Here is a 12170-nt window from a genome sequence, read left to right as displayed (position 1 = left end):
GGGATTGGGGCTCCCTGCCTGGCCCCCTTCGCTCCCTACTTAACTGCCCCCCTTCGTCTTCCCTCATCCTCAGAAGATGTACTAACCCTTCACGTAGGCTTCGTTTCTGGTTATAAAGCAATTTTTGTCTCTGATTCTGAACATTGACCCCATTTTGCACTTGGAGAAACTGAGAGCAAAAGATTACTTGGCTTCTTCAAGGTCATTCAGAGGAGCAGGGACCACAGCCCAACCCCTCATCCAGGGCCAACTCTGCATCCAAATCCAAGGCCTGGACACCCGGACGTGGCCAGGACTTTGCAGAGACCTCAGGCAGCTGCGATTTTGTGGGGAGGAACAGAAGGTCCGTGACCACCTAGGGCATTGCCATGCACCCCTGACGCGGCCAACAGTCCCGGATGGAAGGCCCAGATGTCAGGCTACAGGTGAAGCGGGAGCACAGCGCCGGCTTGATCCCAGTTCCCCTCTGTCCCTAGCCCTGAGTTTCTCCTCAGGCCATCCCTTGGCAGCTCTTCTCCTACCTTTAGGGTCACAAAGCTTTTCCATCCATAGGGGATCTCATCGTTCCTCTGCCCCAGCTTATGGGTCACCCTTCAGAGGGAGTGAGCCAGCTGAGTGACCATGGCCAGGATTCTCTGATTCTCGTGGAGAACCCTGGCCCTCAACCTCTCTCACTTCTTTGTCCTGACATTTTCACTTCTTAGTTTCTATTCCAGTCCCTCCTCTGTGCGGGGGGTCTGATGCAATTATTCCTTTGCGTCCCCTCGCCCTCCGTTTTGGCGTCTGCAGGGGTGTGGACGTGTGAGAGAGGAGGTGAGTGCGTCCAGCCCCACAAATGCTGGGACACTTTTCTCCTCTATTTCCTAATCTTTTGACTCCTTGTTCTTCTCATTACCTTCTTCTGTTCCTCTTGCTCTTTGGGGGCCTCGGGGACACAGGCAGGAGATCCCGGTTCCTGTGGCAGGTGCGCGTGCCAACTGCTGCCTGCTCGCTCCCGCAGGCACACACCCCCTTCCCCACCCCCACCCCCCACCCCCGCACCTCCCCTGTCACAGGCCCCGGGACAGAAGCAGCTGCCACGCCTTGGAAGAAGCAGGGACCCCTCCTGGCCGGCATCCTCCCCTGGACGGCACCCTTTCTCCTACTCTTGGCGAAGCCGCAGAGGCTGCCCGGAGACTGGGGCGCCCGGGACTCGGACTCGGGGCTCGCTGGCGGCGGGGCGAGGGGAGGGGGAGGTGGGGCCCGGCTCCTCGGCATCTGTGCCTGGTGGCAGCTGGCCAGGTTGTGGAGTGAAGCGCTGCCTGCGGCTCTCCCAGGGAAATGTGATTTCCCCTTGAGTGAAGCGGACTGTGCAGTGTGGAAATTGGCTCTTTTCGGAGCGCGCGGCGGCTGCGCCGGAGTCGGGCAGGCGGGGGCCCGCGGGAGGCCGCGCTGGCCCCTGGAGTGAGCCGGGAGCAGCCATGTGCTGAGAACTCATTAGGGATAAATCAAACTAGGACCAGCATGAAGCCAACACCCTCCCCCCCACCGCGCCTCCGGTCCCCCCCCCTCCGAGACCCCCTACTTCCACCTCCCGCTCCTTCTCGGCGGCCTGGGCACCCTCCCCCAGGCAGGGCGCCCAGCCCACTGCACGGGGACAGTCGCGCTCCCAGCCCCGCAGCCTGCGGCCCACTCCCCGCGGGGCGTCCTGGGGGAGCCCAGTTTGTTGGGTTGCAAATAAATCTTTGTTGTTTGGGTTTTGTCTGTTTGCTTTGGGGAGGGGGTATGGGTAGCAAGCTTAAGTCAGAGCCCCCAGGCATACAGCCCCCGGCCTTGCCCGCAGGCAGCATGGACCGGGAACTCACCTTCAGGCCCTCTCATCTTCCCACCCCTGCCTCCCCCTCCCCCGACCCCCCCCCACCTCGCCGCCGCTGCACTGGTTCCCCCATGTATATCCCCCTGGGGAGATGAGAGCACCCCAGGGGCCCAAGCCAGGGAGTGCGGCCAGAAGGTTCCTTAGGACCAATATATCTATCTACCCCCACCCCCACCCCCACTTCCCGTGGCAGGACACAAATCCACAAATCATCCATAAAAGGGTGAGCCTGGTCTGAATGGACTGAATGGCAACTCATTCCCTCACCAAAGGAACAAGGGAAGAGAAAGAGAGAAGTTTAAGAAAGGAGGGGCTGAGGCTGGTCAAACCAGCTGTAGGTGCCCGGGAAAGGGGCCCGCTCTGCCCGCCATTCTGGGGACTGAATTTGAGGGGTACCGGAACCTGCTGGTTCTTGTCATCAGAGCGAGGCCCCTGGTCATCTCCTTTGTTTCTCCCACCCCTTCCCCAGAGAGAGCTAAGGAGCCCAGAGCTGGGAGGTGGGCCTCTGACCCCACCCTGTCACCTCCGCACTGGAGACCACAGGGGACTCCAGTTTCCTCAGCCGTAAAATGCATGGCATGGGCCATGATGTCCAGCCCTCACATGGCGGTTCAATAGCTGCCTGGGTCAGTGAAAGGCATTCCCAGCCTCATCTGACTGGTTCAGGTATGAAGCCTCTTTTCCCAAATTCCCCAGGTAATTTTCCATTGAACACCACAGGAAACACCATATTTCCATATTTGGAATCAGGTCTCTATTGGGGTGGGGTGGCTTCTGGTGCCCCACTCACACAGGGCACTGGGGGCCTGCCTTGGCTGGAGGAGCTAAGCCAGGCTTCCAAAGGATTCCAGGCTGGGGGCGGAAACCAGAGCAGGGCTAAGGAGCTGCAGTTCCTGGAGGCAGGGGCAGGAAGAGTCTGTTGAACTCACATTCACTGACACGCTCATCTGGGGGTCTCTCCCGAAGCACCTACTACGTGCCAGACCCGGTGAGAGGCACTGAGCAGAGACAAAGATGAATCCAATTGGGTTCCACCATCCACCACCCCCACCCCCAAATCCCTCCGACTCAGAAATGAGACTTTGACGAAATCCCTACAGAACAAGGTGGAAAGGTGTTGAAGACCATGAGAGAGGAAATGTAAAGTGCTTTCAGGTTTCAGATAATATTTGCAGAATCCTTCCTGTCCCTCCCAGGCGTTCTCTGTCTTCTCCAAGAAGCAGCCGCCCCTGGGAACACCACCCGCAAACCCTAAACCCCCCTGGGGCCTAAAAGCCAGACTTCTCTCCGCAGAAAAGGGCTGTTCTCCTGTGCTTGTGTTCCCAGGAGGGAGAAGGAGGGTGCTAGGTGAGGGAAGGCAAAATGTAAGCCACCTTTTCCAAACACCCTCTCACCCCACTCCAGCCTCACCTGCCGCTAGCTGGGAGCCGAAGCCCTGGGTTTTTCTCAGAGCTGCTTCTTTGTTTCTGCAACAGGGCCAGGGCAGGAAGGGGAAGAGGGGTCTCAGGGCCTAAACCAGCTGGGCAGCTGCCCTCCCTGTGCGGGCTTGGCTGGTCCCCCTTCGTCCCATCTCAATGTCCCCCTCCCCAGCTCAGCAGGCTGCCTCCCCCAGCACATCTCTAGGGGGGAGGAAGAGGTGTTGAGGGTGGAAATGAGACCCAGGAGACCCAGGAGAGCGGGGAGAGGGTACATGGGGATGGAGACTTCTGCTGGCCATGAGTTCTAGGTGCTTGGGTTCTTCCTTCCCCTAAGTTCCTGCTAAGTGGTGGCGACAGTGACAGCAGTCTTGGGGGACAGGCCTCACCTCCCCGATCCCTTCCCCCCAAGCACATTGCATCCAAGCTCCACTTGGAGGGTGGAGGGAGGGGCGCATAAGGGCTGTGGCACAATGTTGGGGGGGCGTCCTCGAAGGGGGAGCAGGTGCCTTCTCTCAGCAGCCGGCCCAGGGTGGGGGTTGGGCAGAGGTGGGCTGAGACCCAGGCCAAGGCTCAGGGCCCATCTGAGCATGTCGCCTGCTAAGGAGGAGCGGAGGCGGGGGAGGGGAGGGCGGGGAGGTGAATAAATAATAGGAAATAAAACTTCATGAAGCAGAAAATAAAAGGCAGATTATACAGATGTGGCAATTTGAAGGATCATTGCCTCTGTCCTCTTTTTAACTGCTGCATCTGGAGTTTTGAAGCAGCTTACCCTCTCCCTCCCTCTGCCACGTCCCCGCCTGGCTGGAGGCCCCCACGGGGCCAAGGCACGAGTGGGGACAGCACCTCCAACCGCTCTGCCGGTGGGTTAGGTGGCGTTCCCTAGTCCCATGCGCTGATGGCCTGCCTTGGCTGAGCCTGTGGGGCTGGGGCAGAGGGTGAAGGGGGGGCTGGGTGTTCGGGGGTGATGCCCTGAGTGAGGTGCGTCTGGGGCTGTGTGTGGAGAGCGAACGAACGTCTGCAAGACAGCAGGGTCTGGGTGAGGACAGGGGTGGTCATGCGGAGTGTGGACAGGGCAGGGATGACAGCAGGGAACCTGGATGGTCAGGAACGGGGTGAGGAAGGGCGCCCCTTCCAAAGGGGCTGTGGCTGAGGGGTAGCTGGAGGGTGAAGTCTCCATCTCTGTATCTTCCTGCAGGCATCTTCCTTCTCCCTCTTCATCAAAATTCATTTGTTAAGCTTCAATCTGACACTGTGCCGGGGGCTATATAAACAGACATGGTCCCTGCCCTTAAGGAATTTCCGACCTAAGACACACACACACACTGACATTTTGTTTATTTTATTTTAAATATTAATGTATTCCCCACCTTGTTCCAGAGAGGATTTGAGACAGCTCACAGGAAATGCATGCAATAAATTAGAAAAAAACAAATAAGAACGAAAGCATCAGGACCACAGAAAATACATAGCGAGTGGTCCCAGGCGGCCGCCGTGGAGCTGTGCGTGGGCCTGGAGCCTCGTGGCGGTGGCCAGGTGGAAGGGTGTCACGGTCCCTTACCTGACTGAGAGAGTCATTGCTTTTCTGTCCATGTACCTCGTCCAGACCCTGTCCGTGTCACACCAGACGGAGGCAAAGACGTCAGAAAACCAGAAGCTTCCGCCTGACACCGAGGGTGAGGCAAAGGCCCATTTGGCTCAAATATCCTCATAATCCTGGTGTGTTCCCTCTCACATCCACTGTCACAGAACCGTCACAGAATCATTAATAGAAACAGGGGAGTCAGAAGGGGACAGGTGTAGGGCGACGACCCTGAATCCAGTCTTATGTGTAGTAATGTCTGTACGGAAACTTACCCTCTCCAGGCAGATGGTTGAGGGCCTCGTCCCGCCCAGTCAGACCTCCGGGGCTGAAATCCAGCGCAGAGACCAGAGCTGAAGGTTTACGACGTCAGGAGGCTTTCCCAGGAGCTGTCCTGAAGCCTCCGAAATCCACACTTTGGGAGAAAGCAGAGTTCAGGGGTAGGAGGAGCAAGGGGAGGAAAGACAGAAAAAGAACAGGTAACAAGGGAGAAGAACCAGGAGAACGTGGAGGCCGGAAGCCCAGGGGGGATACGGTTTTGAGAGTTACACTTTTGGACTGCAGGTGTTGGGCCCTGAGCAACGGAAACCAGCTTGCCCAGCTCCGACCCTTGGGAAGCATATGTTCTACTGGGAGCAGAGACAGAAAGAAGAGGGAAGGGAATGAGGGGAGTGCAGGGGAAGGGAGGGAGGTAGAAAGTTACAGACTTAACTGGCGGAGCAGGGCTCCAGGAAGGCTTCCTGGAGGAGACGGCATCCAGATACAGTTGGTTTCCTCCCCTTCCCGGGACTGGTAGTACTCAGAACTTCTCCTCAGCTGGTCCCAGTCCCCATCCTTTTCGTGATACTGCCTCACAACCACCCCATCTCAGAAGGTGGGCTCTGACTACCCTGGTGATCAGCTCAGAGTGGGCACATGGCTCAGAGTGGGCAGCTCAGAGAGACTCTGTTCCTGGACTTGAGTTTGAACTTCCTAAGAAGCAGATGGTCTCTATGTGCTAGACTGGCACCAAGAAGAAGGCGATTTGGTAGCTACTGGGGCCATCTTGGGACCGTGAGGGCTGCTCCTGCCTCCTAGCCTGGGAGATGGAGCCCAGAAGAATAGAGGGGGGCAAGGTTCAGTGCGGAGCCCTAGCTCAAGCCCCACCTGACCTGAATATAGACTGTCCCATTATGGCATCGAGGAAATGTCCTTTTTTTGCTAAAGCCCGTTCGAGTTCAGATTTGTTGCTCGCAACTTCAGGCAGAGGGAAAGCCAAGGCCTTGCATCTGGAGAGCAGAACCTAAGCGGTGCCCCAAGGACGGGAGTGGTAAGGCCAGCAAGACCGTGAACTAATAGCTAACTTGCTAGGCTTTCCTTCGGTGCCAGGCATTGTTCCGAGATGTTTACGCGCATAATTTTACTTATTCCTCACAAGGACCCTGTGAGGTAAGTAGTGTTATTATCCCCATTTGATAAAAAAGCAAACCGAAGTACAAGAGGCTAAGTAACTGGCCCGTGGTCAGACAGCTGGGGACTCGATCCCGGGCAGTCCAACTCCAGGTCCTGCCTGCTGAGACCAGATCACACTGGGCCTTGTGTGTGGGGGGGGGTGCGGGGAGCAGGCAAGTCTCTGGGTCAAAGGTTGCTGAGAGGTGAGGGGCATGTAGGCTGAGAAGACATTGGATTGATGATTAAGGGTCATCAGTGGCCTTTCTGGTGTGTCCCCATTTCAGGGAAGGGTAGAGCAGAAGCCAGTCTTCAAAGTGTGAATGGGAGCCAGGTGTGAATGGGAACCAGGTGTGAACGGGAGCCAGGCGAGGGAGAGAAACAGCTGGCAAAGACCACACATTTGTGGGTCTCAGCTACAGGAAGCGAAGAGTCAAATGCAGGCTTTCCTTTTTCTTTTTCCTCGTGAGGGTGATACACTGGAAGTTGTTTGCAAGGGACAAGGAAGGGGGTAGAAAGTAGGCCCAAAGACCCAGATGGGACCCCTGAAGGAGAGCGGTCATGGCAGGCAGAGGCAGGGGTGGTGTGTGGTCTCGGAGAGGTCAGTCCCAGGAATGCAGTGAGCACCTCTTCTTCCAGAGAAGGGAAAAGGAAGGGACTGGCTAAGGTGTGAGCTGCAGTTAGACAGCAAGGGGGCAGAGACATCCAGAAAAGTTGGCAGAGGGGCAATGGGGAGGGGCCATCATGGAGAGTGTGGCATTCAGGAAAGCCATAAGTATGTGCTGGCACGCGGGTGGGGGTGGGGGGAAGGGAGGAAGAAGGGCCAGATGGGGGATTGCCAGGTTGTCCTAAGTTTCCAGGCCATTGGTTTCCCCCTCGCCTTTTCATTTTTTATTTTAGACTTACAGAAAAGTAGCACAGGCAGTAGAGAGGGTCTCCAGGCCATATTCTCACTCTACCCATTGGCCTTATTCACTCAAGTCATTTCATTTTCCTAAAGCAAGGCTCCCAGCTGGCTGCCTCCCAAGCCAGGAGAGCCTGGACCTCTCTGCTGGTAGAGCACACTGCGGGGCTGCAGGCAAGGTCCTATGTGAGCAGGCCCCGCCCCACCCTTACTGCCGTGTTTCCCTGGCCCACCTCCACCCAGTCTGGCAGCCCAGCTCCTTCCAATATAGCCCACCTGTCGTCACCATCGGACTCTGACCCCCAAAAGGAAAGGACCCAAGACTTGGGCCTCAGCGGCCTTTTACTCTTTTCTGGTGCTTGGCAAACAACCAGCAAATGAACGTTATCAGCAAAAAGCCTCACGGCACAGAGATGCTGTAAGACCAGGAAGAGGTTACATCTGGGGTATCACCTGGGTCATGGCAGGCCCAGGGCCCTGAGCCCCCCTAGAACGGAAAGGAGGAACCAAAGACAAACTTCAGCCAGCCTTCCAGAGCCTGAGCTCATCACCGAGAACCTGTGCCCGTCCGTCCCGTTGTCCGCAAGGAGATGCACCAACCCACCTCCCAGATGGGAAAGGAAGCGAGGGTGGACACAAGCTCAGACACAGGCCTTGGGTCGGATCTGCCCCACATCTCAGGACTGGGACTGGGAGCTCACTCAGTTTTCACTTTTGTGGGGACAATTCTTTGGGGAACTCTAGGCGCCCCCATATGGCTCCAGAAACCCTTTTCCTTTGCATCCACAGGAAGATGTCGGAGTTGCAACCCTTTGCATGGCTAACTTCTCCAGAAGGTGGGAGTCCTGGCCTGGACCACTGTGGGTTTAAGGAAGTGGAAGGTCCAGGTTCTGGTGATGGATGGGGAGAAACAGACTAACTTTCTCTTCTGGGAAGAGAGCTCTGCAGCGGGACGCCTGAGCCCTACGAGCTTGAAAAATGCAAGCCCGCCCCCCAGTGGTCACATTTCAGAACTGCAGCCTAACGACGCAGTCTCCACCTCCCCAGGCCTCTGGGCCGGGCCAAGCCAAGCCTAGGCTGCATTGGCCAGGTGAGGCCCTGCAGCCCCGATCTGTCTCTGAAGGCTTCGGGTGCCCAGGTGAAAGAGAGGTGCCAGTCCCACACATGAGCCAAGATGCATCGAAGTGCCACATACATGCACAAATGCAGACAAACCTCCGCCTTTTATTCTGGCTTTAGAAATAAGGATACACGTTCAGTGAGGTCAAATAACCCACTCAAGGCCAAGCTTGTGTCGGTCCAGGGGCAAGTCACATCCACCTGATACTAGGTTTTCACCTATTAACTGCACATCAGTGACGCAAGCCGCTTTAAAAATATATATCCATGCCCCCGACCCAGATCTCCTGAATCCAAATCCCTGAGCGAAGGGTGGGAATGTGTCTTCAGCAGCCCCCCCCCCCCACGAGATAAAGTGTGCCTCTTTACTGACAGCAAGGAACCAGAAAACAGGATGGTTACCTCCTGGAGGCCAGAGACATGTTTCAGTCATTTCTGGAATCCCCTCGTACTGGCCCATAAATAGTGGTCAATACTATTTGTGAAATGAATGAATGAGTGGATGAATGAATGATTCAGAGGTTCCCTGAGGCTCTGACAGCCTGCACGCACCGTGTTCCACACACATGCACAGACCTATGCAGGCACATACAGACGCATGTAGGCACAGATGCGCCCGGGCGAGGGGAGACCCAGCCTGGCATCCTGCGGGTGGCTCCAGCCACGCAGGTCTGCCTGACCCTCCCTTCCTCACACATCCGTGCACACCTCCTTCTTCACCGGCCTGCATTTATTGTGCACCCACTGGGTACTTGGCCCAGCCCTGAGCCCTGGCCTGACACCCTTTGTGGTCCCCAAGGGCCAGCCCCACTCGGTGGTGCTCCAGGCCCCAGGGCTGGTTTCAGGCACGGATGGGAGGGGCAGGGCCCTGGCGGGAAGGCTGGAGAGGCCGTGCGTCAGCCAGCAGGCGGCAGACAGGCAGCAGAGGCCCCTCTTGGCAGGCGGCCTACTCGCACACTTGGCTGAACAGAGACAATGGTGGCTGCCCCTCCAAGCCAGCCTCCTTCCCACAGGCAGAGCCCCAGGTCCCTGAGTGTCCGGAACCTCCCCCAGAGACCAGCTGGGAGGCAGCCAGAGGGCAGCACAGGGGAACTTCCCAGGAAGGGCAGCAAAGCCCCCTGAGCGCTGGCGGGGAGGGGGTGGGTCTGGAAGGGGCCCTGGTGCCCCTCCTGGGGAATGCAACTTTATGGGGTGGGGTGTGCGGGAGGAGCCAGGCTTCTACCTGGCCCTCACAGCTCTCAGACAAGCTCTCCCAAGAGAGCCTCCAGGGGATGTAACATGGCCTCTTGCCCCTCAGCCTCTCCCAAGTCCGAACCTGGAGGACCTCCTTCCCTGCTCTGGGAAAACAAAGGCCCCTTGTTCCCAGGGCTCCCCACAAAGCTCTGGAGGCCCAACCCCATGGCCCTCACTGACCACCAATGGCTCTGCTCTAATGATTAGCAATTGGGTGTGTGAGGTGGGGCCTCTCTCATCTGCCCCGGGCACATGGACGACTATAGGGGGAAAGGACACAAAGGCCCAGGGCCCTAGGGTCAGCCTCACCAAGGCCTACCTGTCAGGGGGCAGGGCCGAGCCACCCTGCTCTCTCAGTCACCTGAGGCTGGCTGGGGTCTCCCAGGACCTCTCACCACATGTCACCTGAGTCCCAGAGCAAGACCATCCTCAGAGCTGTGGCTCCCCTGGCTTGACTGCCCAGATGTGCTTCTGCTGCCCCAGCCTCCCTTCTGGAAGCTCAGGGCCCGCAGGTACTCTGATTCTCAAATGAGCCCTGAGCTGCCCCCAGGCCCAAGAAATGTGGCCACTCTGGATTGTGGAAGGGGTGAGGGTGACATGGGAGTGCAGCCAAACCCTTGACCTGTGTCCTCCCTTGGGAGTGAGCAGGGACTGGGGCCGCTGGGGGCTGCCAGGGGGGTGGGCACAGCACTATTAGGAAAGCTCCAGTGAACGGGGGAGTGAGGACTGCACAGAAACAGGGTTGTCCTTCAGCGGGAAAGGGGAGGGCCTCATCCCCCAACACGGACCCACTGAAACAAAGCTTCTCCGTGGGGTCTCCTCTCAGGTCCCCCCCAAACATGGGGCCAGAGTCCGTGGGGCTGATGCCAGCTTTAGAGCTGATTGCGGTTCCTCTTGGGTATGATCTTCCGGTAAGTTCTGCGCTCTGAGATGTTGCGCTTCACCTTGGCCGTGGTGGGGGCCTCTTCCTGGTGCAGGGACGGGCTGGAGTGGGACTTCTTCAGGCTGGGCTTGGGCTCCTGAGTGCCGCCGGCTTCCCTCCCCAGCTGCTCTTCCCACAGGTCCAGGTCATCCGCGGGGCAGTGCAGACGGGCCACCAACAGCTGCACGTAGGTCTCGTAGCGGGTTTTCTGCAACACACGGCCCCGCCACCTTAGCGCCAGCCCGGCTCCAGGGCAGGAGGGGGCGGGGCTCATGAGGGGCAGACCGCTCCCACAGGTACAAAGTCTGGTGGTGAAGACTGTTGCAGAAAGAGGGCTGGACCAACACCAACGTCTGCGCTGAGCTGGAGCCAGCAGACTTTGCAGAGCGCGGCAGCCACATCCCCAAGCCCCGCAGTGACCCGGACAGTGCAGTCACCAGCCCAGCCCTGTTCTAACAGCCACCACCTCGTAGCGCTGTAACTAACGTCTCCAGAACTTGCTACGTCTGAGACACTAAAAGATCCATAACCCACTAGGCCTAATCTGTGCGGCACTGCACACACACGGCTCACATCTGTACTGAAGCCTAATTGAGTCTGAACAGCATTTTAACAATTGGCATCTGGAGAGCGGGGTGCCTACTCCCTTCATCTGCCGAACATTCCGGAGGCCTCCGTAACCAGCAGCCTTCGGTGTATTAAGTGCACGCTCACCCTCCACCCCGCCCGACCCTCATCCCAGCCCCAGGTGGTTGGGGGGCCCAGGAATCACTGTCTCCACTTGATAGAGAGGGAAGTGAGGTCCAGGGAGGGCCAGGGGCTTGCTGCAGGTTACAGTTGGTCATAGGCAGGGAGAGGCTAGAATTCTGCAGGCAGGGCTGGGTCCTGGCAGCCCAGGGCCCCTGGGAAGCAGTGCACCCACAAGCCAAGGGATGGGCCACAAAGGCAGGGAGGGGGCAGTGCGAGGCCCGGCGAACACAGCCTGGGGGTGACGCGGACGATCCCATCTCTGGTCTCTGCCGCGGGATGGCTCTGACCCTCTCTGTTCTCATACGCCCCTCACCTACCGCTCCTGCTTCGGGTCGCAGAATGTGTGCACTGACCAGAGGCGTAAGGTATAAGGGGGTGGGGGGTAAGATGGGGAGCTAGGGGATAAAACAACGCGGCATCGATCAGGGGATGAAAAAGGTCCTTAGTTAAATGAGGCATGGCCCTGACTGGAGTAGGGTGTGAACTCACCAAGTTTGGACGAGTTGTTTCATCTGTCCCTGCCTGTTTCCTCATCTGTAAAGTGAGGATAATCGTCCCTACCCCAGAGCGGTGAGACAACTAAGCAAGATAATACAGGCAAGTAAGAGAACGTCCATGACACTGCCTATTAGTACTAGGTAGGTCTTGGGGAAATAATTCAACTAAAATACAGTTTTTCCTTCGATTTAGGTAAAGCCAAATACGGTGTACTCTTAGGTGAAAGAAAGTGATAAAACGTCCCTGTGAGTGTGTCCAGACAAGCAGCTGCTAGGTGGCCCCAGGACAAGAAGTGAAGGGGTCTGAGTGCCTACAGAGGCGCACAAGGGGTCTCCCGCCGCCCTAAGCGGCCCGGGGAACGAAGGCTGCAAGGCCGGATGCGGCCGCGAGAGGGCGGCAGAGGGCCCAGCCGAGGGGCCGGAGAGACCAGGGAGGGCGGAGACTCCGGAGCCTGACCTCATACT

General features: G+C 57.8%; 2 protein-coding genes across 2 annotated transcripts in view; both read right to left on the bottom strand.

Moving 5' to 3' along the window:
• Nucleotides 1-9842: 9842 nt before the first annotated feature.
• On the bottom strand, nucleotides 9843-12117 carry LOC121101005 (PH and SEC7 domain-containing protein 4-like). The gene has a single exon (XM_040623207.1). It carries the CDS (start codon nucleotides 10730-10732, stop codon nucleotides 10409-10411), a length of 324 nt encoding a protein of 107 aa, XP_040479141.1. The 5' UTR covers nucleotides 10733-12117; the 3' UTR covers nucleotides 9843-10408.
• PSD4 (pleckstrin and Sec7 domain containing 4) overlaps nucleotides 11522-12170 on the bottom strand; it is a 31597-nt gene continuing 30948 nt past the window's right edge. Inside the window, exon 17 of the mRNA XM_040623699.1 lies at nucleotides 11522-11603. Coding sequence (XP_040479633.1) covers nucleotides 11522-11603 — 82 coding nt within the window. The remainder of the gene's footprint in view (nucleotides 11604-12170) is intronic.

Source organism: Ursus maritimus, unplaced genomic scaffold (assembly GCF_017311325.1).
Source record: "Ursus maritimus isolate PB19 unplaced genomic scaffold, ASM1731132v1 scaffold_6, whole genome shotgun sequence".
Taxonomy (NCBI): Eukaryota; Metazoa; Chordata; class Mammalia; order Carnivora; family Ursidae; genus Ursus; species Ursus maritimus.
Note: the sequence above shows the minus strand (reverse complement) of the source record. Positions and strands in the feature narration are given on the sequence as shown.